General features: G+C 36.9%; 1 protein-coding gene across 4 annotated transcripts in view; it reads right to left on the minus strand.

Annotated features, from left to right (window-relative positions):
• EPHA6 (EPH receptor A6) overlaps window positions 1-21,166 on the minus strand; it is a 519,909-nt gene that overhangs the window by 63,911 nt on the left and 434,832 nt on the right. For 3 of the 4 annotated variants that reach the window (XM_082778844.1, XM_082778842.1, XM_082778841.1), the window contains 2 exons: window positions 19,510-19,632; window positions 6,180-6,241 (listed from right to left, as the gene is read on the minus strand). In XM_082778844.1, the coding sequence (XP_082634970.1) occupies window positions 6,180-6,241; window positions 19,510-19,632 (185 nt within the window). The remainder of the gene's footprint in view (window positions 1-6,179; window positions 6,242-19,509; window positions 19,633-21,166) is intronic. The other variant, XM_082778843.1, reaches the window with a different exon arrangement.

The raw sequence follows: 21,166 nt of genomic DNA on the forward strand, positions 1-21,166 counted from the left end.
GTGCTTATAAATACTTTTTTGATAATTTGTTCCAAAAATGTAACAGCAGTTTGACATTAAGCTGACTGGTCTGTAATTTCTTGGCTTCTCCTTTCCCTTCTTTATAATACATAGCTGACACTGGCTCTGTTATAATCTCCTAGTTTCTCATGTATTTTCCACAAATTCTCAAAGATAGAGCACACTGAAAGTTTCCACATGCCACAAATTCTTTTTGACTTCAAATACAAGACAGTTGGTTGTAATAAATTTCTTGTTGCTCACTAGGAAGAATATCTTCAGGGATTAAAAAAAAAACAAAACACAGCATTTGCAAATGAACTTCTCACAGTAGTATCAGGAATTCTGTTTTCTGCATCTTTTAACAAGGTGAAACATTGCTCGAGAAGAAATGTTGGCTCTGTAGCATCACAGACACTAGCATCTCAGCCTAACCTCAGATCACATACATACTTGTTGCTTCCCATTTCACTATTAAGGTATCACATTCACTCAAACTCAGTTTCGAATTTCCCATTTTTTTTCTTTTTTTTTTTTCTTTGGTTCAGAAAAAAAGTATCTGTATCAGTAGTCTCCAATGCAAGTTTTCTTCTATATAGAGTCATTTCTGAAAACAAAGGAAATGAAAATGCTGCCTTTATTCTACCAGGAAAGGAATGTGCCTCCAGTAAATAAAAGTGCACACGAATGCTGTGTGTGAAAGCAAAAGAAGGAGTATTAGTTATGAGCTCTAATGTTGTTGCCTCTCTGGATGCAGATAAATAATAAGGGGAACCATTAAACTTCAGAAAGGCCATCTGGCCTCTTTTCCCCAAAGCTGACTGTCTAGTGAGGCCATGTTAGATGGATTTACAACATATACTTTACAGCAACATTTTATAGAACTTTCTACCGATCTTCATTTTTCTTCTTTCTCCCTTTTCCCCAGCATCACTAAATGTAGGTGTCTGCTGCAGCATCTAAACTCTAGTTGAAAAAAGTGAGAGCCTGATAGCAAAGCTGCCCTGAGAATAACTTCGTAACGATTACTGAATCAAAGAGCAATATATCATAATATTTTCTCCTTCCAGTAACATATTTTTTCATGTATTTTTACACTTATCTTAGCTGCTGCTAGACATGCCTCAAGGGATTAAAATTTGGTGATGAATTCCTGGGTTGCATTTGCTGTACTGTCTGCTGCTGTTAATGTTTTAAGGTAGTTAAGCATATTTTATAGAATCTTTAGAAAAATATTTTCTTTGGAAGAAAATATATTAAGGATTTTTACATGCTATGCGCTCCTATAAATAAATCTATTTTTTTAAAGAGTATTTTAGTTTTCTGATGTGAAAAGAAATATATCAGTTTTTAGGTAGGAGGAAGAGCATTACTATTGCAAATGTTAACAGTGAAGAAGGCAGAAAGACCCCATGGTTATCCAGGGTAAATTAATCCCTTCCTCCTACAACTCAGAGATTCACAAAACTGGACAAGACTGGAGCATCTTTCTTTGAAATGTAAACATCCATCTCTTTGGGGAACAGTTAAGGGAAAATGCTGCCAACACTCACGAGCTGCTTAATCCTCACATTCTCTTTCCCACATGAATCCCTGGAGAACACACAGTCTTTTTCTTTGCTATGTGCTGTTTCTTGCCTCATTGCCGTGGCTATTGGTTAGCACACCTTGGACAGTGAGCGGCAGTAAGACACTGACAGCAACCTGGTGGTCTGCAGCTGCAGACGACACTCACAGGTAGCACACTGAAAGAAGTTACAGTACTCTGGTGACAGCTTTTTGGTTATTTTACAGTTTTTAAAAAGCCAGCTTCTAGCTGTTTTCCCTTTCTGTGGTTTAAATCCCCAGAATGAACAAACCACAATGACAATGAGCACAGGCCAAAGCCTGAAGATGTTCTCCACGTGGGAACTGAACCTATGAAGCAGTAACTCCCCAAAGCACGCAAGCCACCGTGCCTCATTATGGTCATGTTCCTGTTCATGTGATGCTAAATGCAATTGCTTTAGCCAAGAATGACCTGTTAGATGGAGCTGTGAAAAAAGAATAGGAGATTTAATAACTACGTAAGTCTGTGAGACATCTATTTAGGGAGTAGGCTAAGCAGGGGAGGGTGTATCAGTGTGAAAAGACCAATCTCAGGATGAAGTACCTTTATAAGAAATATTGTGATCATCTGACAGGTGAAATATTGCTTTGTCAGAGCACAATAGCTAAGGACTGAAACTGGGATTCATACTTGGCTAATATTACTGTATCACTCTCCAAACTCCTGCATGGGCTTGGGTACAACGTGGCACTCATCTCTGTTTTCTCTCAGCAAAATGGGGATTGCATTTATGTCACGTATGAAGGCTGCAAGATCACCCAGCAGTGATTCACGTACCAATGTGGTATACTCAGCCATGGCCATGCTCAGAGAACAGGCACCTTGAACCTACTGAAGTGGCAGACAGCTTATTAAATAGGTTTTGCAGTTTTTAGGCATTTACTTATTTATTTCATTATGCATCTCTCAGTTGTCTTTCTTGTCATATCTTATATACACTGTATCAACAAGCATGAGCAAACATATCTGACTGCAACTATCCTATCTAATTACTGAGTACATCCTTCCATCAGTTCAGATAGCTGTCCTTTCAGCTTTTCATATGTTTATTCTTTTACTCATATGCTTGCAGGATAAGTGATTGCTAAGATCGCCATTACACAGGCAGGTGACTGAAACAGAAAGACAGTGAGTCCTACCCAAACTCTGCATGTGAAGTTGGTAATAGGACAGGAAATTGCTTAAGTGTCAGCTCCTTTTTTCCCCCACACAGTGTACTCTTATCTGGCAGCTGTGGGAGCAATACTGAAAGAAGAGCTTCTAGCACATAAGGAAATACTAAAGTGGAAGCTCACGTCCCTTTTCAGAGAAATCTCTCAAAGTGTCACCAGAAGTGAGTTCACGTGTATCGTATTTCTGGTCAAATGACCACTTCTTTGACAGCAAATTTCAGGTTTACTTTTGTAGGATGATTAACTTATATACATCAATCTTGTATGAGAAAAAAAAAAAAAAAGATACTGAGCTTCATCTTACGATAATGAGTTTTATATAACTGCAAAAATAATGTCAGATTTTTGAGGGAAATTTGGTGTCATGTGTCTCCAGCAATTTAGGATGTCTCATGGTGTGCAATCTGCTGTAGTTAAGTGCCATCATCTTACAGAATCAGTTCTAATTAGCTGATGCCCTTCCATTATAAAAATATCTGCAGCATCTTCATGCCGCAAATACTTGCCAACTTTTTACCAAAAAGCTCAAAGTTTGCAGTTCAGTATATGGGCTATTTTATCAGGTGGGGAAAACAATTTGGCTGAGTTTGATTTTTAATACATCTGGTATTTCATACAAATAATGGCAAAGCACTGGTTTATGGACTTGGCCACATAACTGAAACTAAAATACAGCACTAAATAAGATGGAGGAGGGGTGTAATCCACTGGCCTAGGATTCAAGGGAATTGTTTTCATTTCTGATCTCTGCCATGCACTTTGTGCACAATACTGTGAAGATCACTTAACACCTTGGTGCTCTATTTCCCTATCTGTAAATCAAGGAATTGGAGACTACTGAGAGTTTAGGTTTAGGGTTCAAGGGGACTTCTACTTGGGAGTTTAGGATTCCTGGCACAACTTGTTTGCAAAATGTCTTCCCTGAGGAGTCTTTCTTTGGACTCTCCTCACACAACTCATGACAGAGTCTCTCTTTGAGACTGTACAACTGACCTATTTTTGCAGCCTCTGAGAAAGGACAGGTTGGAAGGATGTGCTGGGTAATGCCTGCAGGTTGCGCCATGGGGGAAGTCTTTCTTATGGCAAGAAATTGATTTTTTTTCCCCCTCACTATCTCTCTATAAAAAGATTTTGCTCTATAACAAGTCATTCTTTTAAATAATAAGGAAGATAGACTATATCATAAGCTCTTCCAAATCTCAGCACATAAAAATTGTTATATTCACCAAATACCTTTCATTAGGATTGTTAAAGATAAACCCTCTCTGCTTCTTTGTATCTTCACAAAAGCTTTTAAAACTGTAGACTTATATCTGCAGGAAACAACTATTATTAATGAAGCAGCTGGGTTTCTTCTTAAATAGGTTACTTTGCAGCCATTTGCTCTGCTAATTATTAACAGAAATGCTGATGATATATCTACTGTGCTTTGGGATGCTGAATATTATCTAAAATCCTTTTAAAAACCATTTGAGAAGAATAAACCACATCTGAAGTGTGAATTGAAACTGTAAAATAATACACATGGAAACCAGCTGCAGAAATGATTAGCTCACATTTTTCCCCAGCAGTTTTGCCTGCAATATCTTTTGCAATGTGAGAAGTATTGCTTCACAATAACATCATAATTTTGTTGATGTCAGTTTCTATTAAAGTATCCTAATAAGTAGTAATTGTTCTGACAAATAAAAGCACATGAATAATAATTAGAATATAGATATCATACTAGAGCATCTCAGAGAAAGGTAGTTCTCTGTCATGAGTTATTTCAGTATTTGGTTTAATTCTCTTGTATGAAATTTTGCACACATACACATACACATGCATGCACAAAGAGCAAAGTTTTGGGCCCAGGATAGTCTTCCTGGGTCACTGCTATAAAATTGCAGACCGTGGAAAACCCAAGTCCTCGAATTAGTGGCAGTCTATCTGTCTCGTGCAGACAGACACAGAGATGAGCCAGAAAGGCAAGAGGGGTGATCTTTTAAACCCAGCCAGTTTCTAGAAGACCTTCATGATATCAAACTCTCTCCAGAAGATAACTTGATTTTGATCAACTATCAAATTCTCACCAGAATTTGTGGTGTTGGTATGTTTCTGACAACAGAACAGATATTAGTCATATATCTTGACAAGGAAAACAAAAAAATATATATATTTTGGACAGTCAGTGGACAGCAAGGGATGCTACGGAAAAAAAAAAAAAAAACACAACAGAATAATCAAAAGCAAATGGAAGGGATAAAAAATGTGTAGGAATATCTAAAATAATGGCTTTGGTGTGCTTTCAAGGTAGTACCCTCCGTTGCAGATGCTCTTCTTTAAGATTACCTCTTTTCTGAATCTGCTGTCACACAAGTGCTGTCTGTATGACTTTCCCTCTCACTCATTTGTGTGTTTTCTTTCTAAAGCATTGTCTGTTCTTTCCCTCCTGGTTACTCACTATTTTCTCTTAGCAGTTCCTTCTTCCTGCTGCCATAACATCCTTTGTCATCATGATCTAGATTTTCCAACAAATATTTTCACAGCTCCTCAAGGAACACCTGTCCTTTGTGCCTGGGCTACCCTTTTCAAGCACATCCACAAAACCACAGTCCTCATCCTTCCGCAGACCTTTCCTACAGTCCCAGCTTTACCATTCTGCAAAATGGCAGTGGCAAGTCAGCAGGCTAGTAAGGACTGACATTTACTTTCTAAGGCAAATTTGAAATACTTGACAGTCACACAGTTTCTTATGTCATTAGGCCTCCAGACACTTCCAATGGTAGTGTCAACAAAGAGGGTGTTTTAGGATAAGTTTAGCTTTGGGGGTCATCCTTTCCTTCTCCTTTTCTAAGAAAAGCTACATACAATCGTGCCAACACATTTTTCATACTTTCTATAGCCCTTATTTAATGTTTAGAGTGACCTTTGGGAGTTAATTAGTGCCGGGACACTTTACCCATGAACTGTTTTCTAATTCAATTTATTAAATGCAAGTAACCATAAATAATTATAAATCAGTTATCGAGTCTATTCCACACTTCACCAGCCAAAAATATCATAACAAAATATTTTTGAAGGTGATTGTGCAAAATGAACAGTTTCCATAAACCTAGGTATTTATGCTTCAATTTATCTTTTCCTTCACAATAACACTAATCGAAATACATTTTACTAAATTTGGTAGCTACTCTTGTAGAAGAAATCAATTATATTCTTAAGTTTAAATCTTCTTTTTTTCCAGCTATGCTCTAATGTATCACTGTACCTTAGAAATGTACCCTGGGGAAAATGCTTCTATTCTTCACTAAAATTCCATGAATAACATTATGTAGAAATTAATTTATGATAAATGATTTAAAATCTTAACCTAGAATGGCTTCTTATTCAAATGCCATCAGAAAATGGCACCTTACCCGCAGAAAGGAGTCAAGGGATCCATTCTCCATGTATTCAACTACAATCATTACTGGTCTGCCTGCAAAACAGCAAAGAAACACATTAGGATTACAGATGTATTATGGGTTTTCGTATTTCCAACTGTTAGGCACAGATTAGTGACATTACCTAAATATGTTACACATTTTCAAAATCCTCATTTATATTACAAACACAACTCCTTGTGTTATTCTCTAAGAGTTGCTTTTTTTTTTAAATGGTAGCGAATTAGCTGAATGTACATCATTTGCTGTGGTGTATTCTCCCCTTAAAAAGGATCAAATAAGAGCCCATTATTTCCAAATAACAATACCTGCTGTACCTCCCATCACAAACTGCTCCAACTGACTTAAATCTACTTCGAATATTTATCTATGTCTTGCAATAACAGTTTGGAATATATCTAAGGCAAGGAAAAAAAATCATAAACCATCTCCATGAAATAACATACTCAGTGCCATGATTTTCCTTTTCAAATAAAAATATCTCAATGATTTAGTGGCAAACAGAAAGACAGAAAGAGATACCACATAAATCCCTGCCAGATTGTGTGTGTGTGTGTGTGTCTATATGCATGTATGAGTGCATGTTGCCTTAACCCAGCAAAACTCTGAATTCATGATTGCACTTAAACATACACACAATGTTATCCGAATAAAAGTTTTGCTCAACCAGCACAGCTTTCCAGTTAGGTTCCAGGATGGCATCACACATAAATTCAGCATTCTTTAGAATACAATAACAAATTATATTAATTTCTTATGAAAATATCCAAATATGAAGATAAACTTTTAAAGTGGGCACTTTACTAAATACCATTTCCCTGTTGATATCCAGGACTAAGCCACCACTCTGGAACTGCTTGACAGAAGAGGTACAAAGAGCATGTTAATCAGGCTGTGCTGCAAGATGTTTTTTAGAATTGTTAATATTGCAAGGAAGCCATTCTAATGTATGCAAAACTAATGTAACATATAAGTATGTCTGGAGGATAGGGAAGGAGGTAGAAAGTCTTAGAATGTGAAACTTCTCTTTTCCCGAGAAAGGCTGTCTCTTTCGGGGTTTGTGCAAAAGTGGTGCTGCATCAATTGGTGAAAACACAAGTCCTCCCTTTTCACTTTCTCTAAATGTTAGCTGTGCCAGTATTTTTAAAATCCAAAAGAGGCCCCTTTCAGGACCCACCTCTCAAATTATCACAGTGTTTTACTTGGACAAGGTCATGAGAAACAAACACAATATTCAAGGTGAGAAAGCACGGAGTGGCATCATGGACATTACAGCACAATTTCCTTTATATCGTTCTCTTCGGTTTGATTAATAGTGGAAGTGTTAATTAAACTGTCCACAATACACAATCAACCACAGACAGGTATTTCTCCTCGGCTATTACAGCTAACCTTGTATTTAAAAAAGTAAACAAGGGGTTTCTCTGTTCCTTCCCAACATGTTGACGTTGTATTACATGTGTGCTGGTGATGCTCATTCATGTGCCTTACTCTAGTCCTTCTCGAGTCCCTCACAACATTCCTTCCATTCCTTCATTTGTTCTAATAAAATTTGGTGTTCTTTCTGTATTTACCCTCATGTTTAGGTCCTCAATGAATAAAACAGTGCTTAATAATGTTTACACTGTAGTAAATTTTTTGTGTGTGTGTGAAAATTTTCAGCTGCATTCTCTGTCTTTTTGAATAGCCTTTCTAAAGTGTGAAGAATTAACAGCTTCTTTTTTTGAAAAAAAAATAAATTAATGTTTGGTCTCACCTACAAGTGTACATCTGTCGCCAAATCAGTTTATTTATATTTATCTGCATCTGTTGGCTATACCCTGTTTTTGCACCATATGTTTACACAATACATCAATTTTAACCTACTAACGATCAGAGCATTAAAAAAAAAAAAAACCAACTTATTTACTTCCCCTTGCTTACATTGACTAGTTCTGTAGCCTAGTCTCTTTCGTTTCAAGCACATGAGTATCTAGATTGCCATACTTCTACTATTCGCTTATTGTCAAGGGACTGAAATCTCCATATGAAAGGAATATTCTATAATCTAGAGAAGTAAACAAATGGCAATCTGATGCTCAAGGATCTTATTATATGCAGAACCTGTCTTTACAGACGAGCTTTCTAAAGCAAGCAGTAGTTTCTACAGTGTTGCAGACGGCAGCATCTTGCAACAAATAGGGATGTAAAGCCAGCTTTCATATGGTATATTTGTTCAGGCTAAAGTTACCCAGAATTTTCTCTTTTTGGGTAAATCAACAAATAAAACACCTTTATGGAAAATTTACATTTGAAGGGAATGACAAATGGAGCAATTGAGCTTCAAAACAATGCCTCTAGTTTGTAACTCTTTGGCACCCTATACTTCAGAAACTATTCTGTAATTTTCTCTAGAGTTTCATAGGCTCTCATCACATCTTTGATGCTCCCTCGATGTATATACTCTAACATAAATGATTTTCTTTGCAAAGAAGAAATTGACTTTGCAAAGTCAATTTTTAATTCTTCTATGTTCTCTCCCAAAATGCACAGCCACCCCCCACAAAAAAAAAAAACAGAAAAAACAAACAAACAAACAAAAACACAACGCCACACACAGAGAAAAAAAAAAAAACAAAAACCAAAACACCGCATGAACTATTCTTCATTTTGCTCAGACCAACAGTATGAACTTCCAGGCCGCAATAACAATGAAATTTATCTATATGCATTTATATTTGAATTTAAAAAGAGATTTCAGTATTTTTCACTAGACAATGTTTATGAGATTTTAAAATGTTTGATGTCTTCCTTTAATCACTCGAAATGGCATGCCTTAACAAATCAAACCATCCCTGATGAAAATACTGTATAATACATGTACAATGAGACATTTCAAGAATACATACAAAAAGTCATCTCTATATCACAGGAATGGCATGATCAGGTAAACACACCAAAGTAAATTTCTTCTTGTCTTCAAACAGGTTGCTGTATATTGGACTACCTGCACAGCATTAAGCATTCAGGAATTTTGTTGAACAATAAATTTAATCACAGAAGCTGACGTTAGCTTCCCACAGGCTCAGTCTGTATCCCTTCCCATGCTACCTTTAATTTCAAATGAACTTGATGTGAGATAGTGTAAACCTTCAAGACACCAAAAAATGAACCCAGCTACATCCCTTGACGGCCTTAAGCAAGAATCCTAAGTCTGGAACCTAACACTAACTTCTCCAATAATCTTCTTTTAGTACATCTGCACTTGATAAAAGCCATTGTATTTTGGCTGCAAGCTTAATATATCACTGAAGATATTTACGTGTTCTTAGCTGGATTGTGACAGGCAATACAATAGGACTTCTAGCCAGTGTAATATTTGTCTTTGGAGTACATGTAGATCAAAAATGTCTCAGCTACTGTTTTGGTTGCTTGAAGATATAGTAATATAAAACTGCTACACAGCAGATTCTAGTGAATACATTTATCTTCAAGATGGTAATACATAGGTTCTATGCTCAGCAAACAATTCTTGTAAAATAATTCTATAGGTTTGCAAATTTCATACAATGATCTCTAAGTATTTTACAAATATAAGAACACCAAGTATCAGGAAAGGTAAAGCAGGACATAACTTGATTTCAAAGGTGTGGAAAAACAGGTTTGGAAAATCAAGTGGCCCTCTCCACCTAGAGAGAGTAGTTTCCAGGCCACATTTGGGTACCAATACACTATGTATGTCGTACTTCATTCCCTAGCTCAGGACCTTGCAGAGACACTTGTGTGGTTCCACTGTGCATTCACGTTGTGTGAACAGGCTCTCCCATTCACAGCTGAAGGAATGGGACTAGTAACTGGCTCTGGAGAAGCTGGCTGAGATGTGGGGATGAGCAGCTGACTCCAGCACATCCAAGGGGAGAATCCAACATTGGATGTCTTGGTCCAGAGACTGAGCCTCTAGTCCCATGGGCATGCAGTGGGACTGACTGGAATGTCCACAGAGAAAAACAGATCCTGATAATAAATGGCCACTGGGTCCAATCATTTCCTGGTCTGGGAAGCAAACCCTGAAAGCACAGCTCTACTTCTGATGCCCTTAATGTAACAAAGCACAATCTGGGATGCCTAACCTCTAAAGGGTCTGAGGATGGCAGCCAGCACAGGACTGGCATAGAACAAAGTTCTTGGTAAGCCAAAAGCTATGCATGAGATTAGTTGCTGTTAATTTTATTTATTTATTTAGCTGCAAAGAGTAGATGTTGTCTTTTATACAGTGGTACAATCTGAGTCCTGGAAAGATTAAGATGAAGAAGATGAAGGAGGAGGAGGAGGAAGAAAAAGAGGAGAAGGAAGGGGCATTATTTAGATTATGAAAATCCATGTTGCTCTCACAGTATGGAAAAAGATCAATTGTTCATCTTCAAAACAAGGACACCAATTAATATTGGTTAGATGGGGGCAGAGAAGTCTCTGAGAGGGAAGAAGTATCTTTGAGTATTTTATCATGGGGTAGGCTAATGCAGTTCTGGGAGTCAGATGCAGATGGGAGTCAGAGAAGCTCTCAGGGCTCAGAAGGACAGCCCAGACTGCAGTGCAGCACACATACAGCTCTGCCAGCATAACAGGAACCTGCCCTGCCCCCTGTGAAAGCTCACACATAGCCACGGGGAATTCTGTAAGGGAAAGACAGCATGTCCCAAAAGGCCCTCCTGTAGGATCAATAACGAGACCCCCCTTAAGCAGGGGTGTTCTACACCAGATAACTGGACACCTGAACTCTAGTTTGAAGGCCTGACAAACTCAGGTGAGTGTTTTCATACAGATACAAGCACAGACACCAGACAATGGCTGAATATGAACCAGGTTAATTTTATAGTCAAGATCCATGTAAGAGAAGTCAAGGAATAAGGACACTGGAAATGGCGTCAACTTTTTTAGAAGAGAAGACAGAGCTCATGATCATCTAGGAGCTAAAAGCTGCAGATTGCTGGAAGAGAGCATACAACTTCATAGTTGAGCTGGGGGAGAACAAAATACAAAAAGGCTTGAAAATGAATTCAAGGATTAAGACAGCAAAACAAATCATTCTTGCAGCAGTTCTAGATACCCAGCAGTGCTGGAGTGGGAAGTACTGCAAGAAAGACTTTTAAAGTATAAATACTACATACTTAATATAACTATATGAAATTATAATGCTATTTATACATGACAGATCGATACCATACCCACATTCACTGTTTTTTATAATTTCTGTGCAACTGTAACTATTTCCATCCCCCTTGTCCCCATTACCAGACACCTGGTTGGTGTATAGGCTAAAGCAGCTTCCCTCTTCGCACAATGCAGAGGGCTCTGGCTCTGGCAGATCCCTGTCAGACTCCCTGCATCTCAGAAAGTCAGACTGAACACGCAAGAGCAGTATCAGTGCTTTGGATGATCCGGAAAAAGGACATGGATTTCATTATTTAGAACTTAGATGAATCTGTAGGAAGTGCAGGGGTTATTCATGGTTTTGATGCAAATACTACCTGGTGACAAGTGGCTGACTGGTTTTGACAAGGTGTTTGTTTTTCCCCGAGAAAGTTTTTCATTAGAATTCTCCCTCACGGCTGTACTGTAATGCCATTGAAACAAAATTCAGCATAGATGACAAACATTCTGTATTGGTGTCATGCCTCCTCAGAATGCATGTTACAATTTTGTATTTTCCACTGATCAATCTGCTTCACATTTTTTTTTATAAGCAGAAATACAAAAAAATAAAAAAAAAATAAAAAAGCCACCATTGCAGAATGTTGTAAAATACCACTTGCATTTAAAATTCACATTATATATATTTTTAGTTGTCTTTATAATTTTTATCCACAAGATTTTGATAGCATGTAATCTAATTGAGTGGTAGAATGATGAATAAGGAGAAGAATTTGAAGTGTCATATCAATGATAAGATATTCAGCTTGTTGTCTCCTGTTGTCATTTTAAATAATACAGCAAAGCCCACTTTAATGATTTTTTTTTTTAAATGTAAGATTAATCCTCCAAAAAGAATGTAGTTAGTACTTGCTCATTCCTACAGTCTTTACTTATAATGAAATCTTTAATACCCATTATGGGAATAGATCTTTTAACATAAACACAGGTTATTTATTCTTCCACTTAAAGAGCAAAGGCTTTGAATTTTCTCTCTAGATCATGTAAGAAAATATTGCTCCACTACTTCTGCAGCTCTGAATTCATGTGTCCAGATAACCTCTCAGAAGTCACCTGTTTGACATTTTTTCCTCCCAACCTGCTGAAGGGTTTCTTTCCATTCCATCCTTGTAAAGCAGGGGAGAAGTCTAAGAGAGCAAAATACACAGCACCTTTAGCACTGGGCTTTTCAGCACTCTAGTTGGGTGCAAAAAACCCACGGTAAAAGTCTGTGTCCCTCGTTCAGGTGCACAGGGCTCAGAAGGCATAGCTGGGTGTCACATAAGGTCTGTTTGCTACACACCGCTTCCAGTAGGAGAACCACTTGCTGTGGCACTGCGGTGTTTTCGCTCCTGCTACCATCAATGATGCAGTTGTATGCATCACATAGGAAGAGAATTAATTTCAGCAAATAGAAAACAGGACTTTTCATAGCACTAAAACAGTGGAGGGGGAAAAAAAGAAAAAAAGAAAGAAAACCAATGATTATGGAAAAAGCAAAGGGAAAAAAAAATCTACCAGGTCCAATACACCTGAAGGCAATGGGGATTTTTCTGCAAGCCATCCCAGACTGAGACCTGTTTTCCAACTAGCCTCAAAAAATACAACTTGCAGTTCCAACCCCCCTCTTGAAACTTCAGAAGCCAGAGTTTGCAAAAGGGACAGCATTCACATCCATCCATCTTGCTGCTACAAGAAATCACATAGATAAAGACTACTTATCTTGCTGTTAGTGCTCTTTCTATTATCCTGTGTCCCACATAACACTTTTCATTAGTCAAGGAAAGCTATCTTCACAAAACAAATTGACAGAAATATAAAATACACGAATGAGCATAAGTTACTATTATTTAGCAACATGGCAACAGGAGAATGTGCTGCAGAAAACAGAAGGTTTAGCAGTCTCCAGCATTGCTACTTCTGCAACCCCTAATCCATATCACTCCTCTTAGTGTGCCTGGAAAAGAGATTCTGGAAGGTTTGGAGGAAAGAAAGTGGAACTGTAAAAAGAAAGCATTTGCATTGTTTCCATGATTTGTTTCCTTGTTCTTGTCTTTTTGTGAGAGAAACAAAGGGAATGCAGCAGAGGGTAAAAACAGAACAAATAGCTGTATTTTACTAGCCGGAGGTGGGTATGTGAGGGAGAAATAGTGTCTAAAATTATACCAAACAGATACAATAAGTAGCCCAAATTTTGGTGTTTTTTTTTTTTTTTTTTTCTTCCTTGCATTTATACTTTGCAGCCATATATCTTTGCAAAAAAAAAAAAAAAAAAAGAGAAAAAAGAAAAAAAAAAAGAAAACAAAAAACCAAAGAACACCCACATTTCTTCTAATTTCCTTATTTTGGGTTAGTTCTTTGTATTACCCTTTTCTACATGTTTATTAGCTTTAGAAATCCAATATGGATGAAAAAGTTCTGTTTTATTCCTGCTGCTTGTGTTTACATGAATATTAAAAGCAAAAATAAAAAAGAGATACCTTCAACATTAGGGCAAGACAGCTTGTTAGAATTCAGAGGCACACATGGAAGGGAACAAGAGCCAGTGCATTTGAAGAACAGCAATGAAAGCTGCCACATGAATGATTCTAAGTACATTTAAGCATTGCATTTGAAAATCTTACACTATTTTTCAAATAGTAACAACTGTACAGATAAACTCTTGCTGTGTATGGGGAAAAGAGAAGATGAGGTAAAGTAACTTGGCAAAGGTAATCACAAAACCCAAGTCCTCATCCTGCAAGAAAAAGCTGTGGGAACGACCGTATCTGCAAGAAGAGGGCTTCTAGCTGTCTTCATGTTCCCCTGATCCTGAGAGGGCAGTGTGCCAGACTGGGATCTCAGCATTAACCGATGCAACTTAAAAACTGATGTGAATTGTATTGGTTGCCTATCGACTTCCGCAGATCATTACAACAGCTGATGTTTGCATCAAAATCTTCATGGAACCAAAATCTTCTGGAACCATTCTGACATCTCCAGGCCTTACAAGGACCACCTTATGCTGCCTTGAAAGAGGTTTTAAGAGTTTTTTTTCTGAACTTCTTCTTCTTAAGGCTAAAATGTTTGGAATTGTTTACAATGACTGTCTGGGCATTAAATGAGCTATTTAGAAAGTGTGGAGAATGAAGACCTCCTTTCATTATGTACTACAGTTAGAGCTTAATCTCAGTTCAGTTCAAGCTAAACTTTAATGGATCAGACCCAAAACCTTTTCTCACTGTTCACCTTACTCACTGATCATCCATATTTTGTCTGTGAAGTCAAAATATGACTTCCTGCCTACTTAATGGAAAAGTCCACATACATCCCCAGTTTGAACTTCTGTCCTCAGAAAATGCATGCCATTATGTATTGGTTGTAGCATTTATACACTAGACATGCCTGTGAAATAGCACTGAAGCTGGAAAGAAAAAAAATGGAAGAGTAATTTGGCTCAGATATCCTAGAAAATGCATATGCAATAAAAGAATCAATTTGTTAGTCACCAAGAAAGGTTTAGCAATTTTCGTTTAACAAAAAATACAGCAGTTGAGGTACTGGAATCCAGAACAGGGAAAAATGCATTAACTGAGGAAAAAAAAATGGTTACTTTTCTCATTATTGGAGTACCATAAAATTATAGTTGAGTTTCACTATGAATAATTGCTCCTTGATGGTTCTTGTTGAGCAATTTTGTTCAGTAAGGGTCTGTCAATACAATTTGCTTTCAACTGTCAGTTTATACAATATCAAGAATAATGGGCTCACTCAGGTGCACTTCGAAATTGTAGTAAAATATTAATTTTGGGGAAAAGAAAACTGATAATCACCTGCTTTAGTATTCTACACTTATGTTTGAGTTTTTTTGCGAATCTCCCTATAATAAATGTGTAGATTACCACCTATATAGTTTGTTAATGTAGTTTCAATACTGAACATTGTGGAAGGAGTTGGGGAGGTTTGCTTAACAGGGCCTTACACCCACATCTAGTTGTTCTTGTCAACAAAAAAATCATGAAAGAAGTTTAGCTTGAAAGAAACAACAGTAAAGGTATTTGATTTCCCTCCTTTCCTTTCCAACCCAGCAGGTTTAACAATCTCTCCCACGCCCTTCAAAGACAGCAGCATACCAGAAGATTTTCTGACCCTAACTTCTGCCAGGTAATAGGGGTATGCATTTAAAACACAACAAACCCTTTACACATGACTGAAATCAAGAGCTGCAAATACACAGCAAGAGCAGGAAGCTATGAGTTCCCCCAAAGTGGAGCAAATACTACTAGTTTGGGAAATTAATTTGAAAAAATAGAGGCAGCACTGGCATTTTTTTTTTCCCCAACATGCACACAAATGTGTGTATGTATGCCTGTGTAAATATAAAGAAAGGGGTAAGCTTCCACACTCATATCAATGTATGTATGATGAGGAGCGGAAATTGCTACATGGTTTAAGAATTCAATATCATTTTTGCAAGGATATCGCTTGAAAAAAAATATGTTTTGCTTTCATGGATCCATTGGTCATTAACCATTACATTATAGACTTGCATCAGATAAGTCATGTGAATTTGTACTGTTAACAACTGGGATAACTAGAGACTACATTGTGAAAAATGATAGTTGAATCAAAAGGAAACTATTGTTTTTAAAGGGGATTATTTTTGCAGAAATGTAGGATATATTTTGGGAGGCCTCCTGAAAGTCTTGCTTCTAGTGAAACACTGTATGGACTGACAAACTTTCAATGAATCTATTTAAATATTAACACCATGCTTTAGCATAGCTATGTCTGGGTTTAAAAAACACCTACATTTGAGGGAATCCATTTATGCAGAAAAATGTTATGTACCATGCCAGCAACATAAATTAATCTCTAAGTTGGCTCAATGAAAATACCTTTTACAAAAGAGAACATCTGTGCAATGTAAAATCAGAAACCAAATTACAAAAAACTGGACATCAGCCGTCAATATGATGGCAAAAAGAATACCACCTGCTTGTCCACCCCTAAAGTAGAAGGGGAAAAAGGAAAGCAAGAGCTACTTTGCCCTGCCAAGCCATTTTCCAGGTGATTCTTTAGGAGGCTTTCCAGTTCAGTTTTGTGTTTCACTTTAAAAACATCTCTGGGGAATTCTGTAGAAATAAAAGACGTAAAGGCATTTTGTCTTGGGTAAGGAGTATTTTTTTCTGACTATTTTGAAGTAAATCTGCCACTTAACTTGAGTTAAAGGTTTTGGTAAATAAAAAGAACATCTCATTATCTTTTTTCCCCCTGACCCTAATAGCAGAATAATGCAAGCATTTTAAGCCTTCCATGTAGTTAAATTCACCGAATTCTTACACATAAGCTATATGTGAAGTAATTAGGCTATAATTCAGCAAAGTTATTAAACGTTAAGTACTTCTGTTAGGTTTATGAAAGCTACTAGCCAATATAAGCCTAATGTCTCAGATAATGGAAGTGAGGTCACTCTGCTATCAAAGGTAGCAGTCAAGCATGCTTCCTTCTAGTACAAATAAAAAAAAAAAAAAAACAACACAGTGATTCTCTTACTTTTAATGAGAGAAGGTAAGGACTGGGGACAGGGGAAGCATCAAGACTCCAGTGGGCATGATTTTGCTCACCTGCTGCTGTTCTAACAGCCACAGACTGCCATGACAACATGGGTATCAGCACTTAAAAACCTTCTGGGAGTACTGTTGCCTTGGGTGTCTTTGTTTCTTGATAAAGCTATATTCAGAAAAAATGTCAGGTGTTGAGTGCAGGTTTTTTTTGTTTTGTTGTTGTTTTCTGTTTGTTTTGTTTTTTACCCAAAGGGTACATCCCTTCTGTCTCTACTCATAGATTATGGATTCAAGGATGAACTTCTCTTTTTTACTGAATCACACAGAGCAAGAGATTCAGTTCTGAGTCTCTCACGTTCCAGATCAGTACTCCTTTCAACAAGAGATTTCTTTTTCAAAACATACAGTAAATATTTGGGTTTTTGGCTCACTTGTATAGCAATGCTGATTTTAGCAATTTAGAAAGTTAGCATGAAACGGATATAGAATCCTGTGGTCATCTCTGTAACAAAGAGAGGCAATTCAGAATTAAGACTGCTTAATGTAAATCCAAATACATGAGAGTAAGAAAGGAACAGTTAAACAGCAACACTACAGATAAGGTTGTTAGGGTACATTTTTTAACAACAATTGCTAACTTTTACAGTGGAGTTTCACGCCACTTGCCCACTCTCACCCCATGCAATCTTTCTCAAAAGAACACCTATCATCCATTAGATTTATCACAGTTCCTCACTAGCTTTCAACTACTGACATTCCTCATTTTCTGAAAGGTGGACAGTCTCTCTGCTCCTGTGGGATTGTTTCTGAGCTCTTTTTTGCTGTTAACATGACCAAGCAACATTTATTTCAATTACATTGCTAGTGTATATGTTGCACAGCATGTAGCTGCATTTCCATTTTCCCGCTTTGAATATTTCATCAAATTGATTCAGAATTCTTAGAAAAGGACATTTAAGTATAAACCACTTTTACTAAACAAATAACATTTAAGAGTTATGATTTAAGTCTAAAACATGATAAGATGTACAAACACTCAGAAAATAACAGGTTTTGTTGTTGTAAGTCCTGAGGTAGGTAGCTATGTGAGAAGCCAATTCATGAGCACAGTGAAGCCATTTTTAATCTAATAGTATCAGTGATTGCCACACAAAATACAATGTTCAAAACAGAGAATATTGGTGGGCCTAGGGTATTTCATCTTCCATAGAGCTGTTTGGTGACAGATACCAATTTCATTGTGAGGCTGACAGCCAAAATAGCCTAATGGTATTAAGAACTCTGAAATACCAAAAGGAGAAAAAAATATGAAAAGCATTTTGCAGACTGTTGACAAAAGACACCTGAAGAGTCATAGGAAGAGACATCAAAGTTGCTCAGAAGTAACACTTAAAAAAAAACCAACAACAAAACACAAACAAACAAACAAAAACAGTAAATATAATCTTCTATTAATGAGGTCTATAATTATCATAATGGATAAAATGAGGCATACAGAGGTAGAACAGTTTCTTTTGTATAGCAAATAAGTACCGCGTATGCCATTTTTCAGTTTGTTCCCTAGTTTTACCATAGGACAATTTTATTCCTTTTAACCAAAACTGTAAGTAACATTACAGGTAGGATGCCCTGAAAGAATTTAAGTATGACATGTACAGATTAATTCTGCATAGAAATATATAGTTTAGAAAGGAACAGAACTGAACTTTGATTCAATTTTAACTATAATTAAGATATATGCATTTACTCTTAATTTATTAGCTCTGGTGACAGATGGTGTTTAATGGCTCCAGACAAGAATGGACAACACGCATAGCCCTTCTGGGAAAGAAAGCCTCTATGCTATCCTTCTTTCCTATTTCAGCCCAATATATGATAGCAGCCTATTTACCTGGCTGTTCTCATTCTCAGCCTACATTCATTCAACCCTAGGCCAACCCTCTGTGGTCCTCCGTGCCACCATACAGCTGTACTTCTGCCTGGGACCTTGCAAGAGGCAGTGTAGAGTATCATGCTGACAACATAAGCCATGGGATTTTCTCACTTATTGTAAACAAGTTCAAAATAAATTAAATTAGTTTGAATTGTAACAAAAGTTGTTTTAAAAAGTTAAGGCATTTTTCATGAGATACAAGTTGCAACTATGGAACAATGCTCAATGATATCTGGCCTTTTCACTTTTTGTTTTGCTTCCATGGTTTAATGAGAAAATGCAAATTTTTACATAAGAGTCACAGAGTCACATAAAAACTAGGATTTCACAGAGGTATTTTTAGTTTTGTTTCCCTAGTGGACACGGCCATGAATGAAGCACTTGATTAGAGGACATCAGGCTTTTGTTTAGGTTGACCACTTAACTACAGATCACTTTACCTCACATTTTCTCCTCTACAATGATTCAGGGAAATAGCTGGTTCCTGAAAAATAATTTCTCTTTCCCATTTCCTTCCAGTTCAGCTTTTTATTGGAAGGGACATCTGGTCTCTCTGTCTAACCAGTACCATATTTTGTTTCCCTAAAAGGTGTGAAAAGATGGGGCAAAGGGTGAAGGGAAAAATTGATGTGGGGGAAAAGGCTGGAATACCTACCAGAGGAAATGCTGGGGGGTAAAGATCCGCCCCCTGACACTGGATGTGAGGTCAGGATGCTATTTAAAAATCCCGCCCTCAGGAATCTCGAAAGAGACTTCACCCCAATGGTCGGAAAGGATCCTTTCAAAGAGATAAAAATGATCATTAATCAAATGAGTTGTTCTTTGACTGTTAAAGAAGTTGTCTGTTTAAAGAAAAAATAACCAAACCTCTGCAAAGCTAACAACGGTTTCACTGGAACAGATTGCATAAAATGCAGTTAAAAGTTTTTGAGTGCTTTTTAACCAATTCATACAATACACGGCTTTAACCAGAAAGAAGTTGTTTTCTGCATACTTTGCAAACGGAGAATTCCAGCACTTCTAGGAGGAATGTAAAAAAAATGAGATTTTAATGGTAAAATACACCTCTTGGATATTCACAATGCATTCGAAATGACTACTATAAGAGCATTTTTACAGTTTTGTATATGAATCAGAGAGAGACTAACAGAGGCAAAGCTATAGCAGCAGAGCTGAGTTTTATGTCAGTACTTCAAAGACGTGACAAACCACCTGAAATAAGTCATGTCTGGCAAAGGGAGAAGGGGAACCAGAATTAGTGTTAGGACAGCTAACACTGTTAAGCCAGAGCTTCTGTCAAATCTCCGAACACCTGTCAATATATTGATGCAGGCAAACAGAAGTATGGATGTGGCTTCTTTCTGCTTTGCTATCACCAGAAGCTTTCCAGGTTTTACACTTTTGATTGAATGAACTTTACGTTCTTCTCATTGCCTAATAGTACAGTTTGATTTCTGCAAACAGAGATTATCTCATCCATCCATTTAAAAATAAATACTTGTGATATATCTAAGATAATGTTGATAAGGACTCTATCATTCTATCCACCGTTTCAGCTTTCATTGTGCATAGAGACCTAGAGACATCATTACAGTTAGCTCATGTTAGTGCTCAGTGAATACCAGCATCAAAGCTGGACCTGAAATGGCAGCTCTATACACTTTGCATAAAAATACAGTCAGGACCTTGCAATATATCAAAACTGATAATAATTTTTTTTTTTTTAGTTTTGCAAGTATATCAAGCAAGCATATGTCCAATCATTTAGGCTATGGTAAGTTTGTTTTCATCATCTTACAGGTATTTCACAACTGTTCCTGTTAGAGATAGAAAAAATCTTATCTATACACAAAGAGGAAAAAAAAAAAGTGCCTCTTAAAATTCAATCAGCTGTTTTTTTTTTTTTGTTTTTTTTTTTTTGTTTTGTTTTTTTAACTAATACAAGTTAGAATAGTTTAGCCTCAAAACACACATACGCATTTGCTGAGCTTAACGTAGCCTAACAGCTCTGAACTTTTCTCTTGTACTTTTAAGCAGAAGATCTTTTGTTTCTTCTCAAAATATTCCTCACTTGCCCTTTATATTATTAAAATTACCACGGTCTGTGGAAAAAAGAATTAATTTAATTAGTGCTCTGGGTGCAGTATTTTTATATTTGATGGCTAAAGATATGGAATGAAAGTGTTCCCTCTGGCTATTCTAGAAAAGCCTAGCTTTGGCTGCCTTGTCAAAGTGTTTTCAAACTCCATGGCTTTCATTTTAAAATATTTTCAGAAGAGCTCATGGATAGAGTCCAGAGTGCAATATACAGA

The sequence above is a fragment of the Aythya marila genome, assembly GCF_965140915.1.
Source record: "Aythya marila genome assembly, chromosome: 1".
NCBI lineage: Eukaryota > Metazoa > Chordata > Aves > Anseriformes > Anatidae > Aythya > Aythya marila.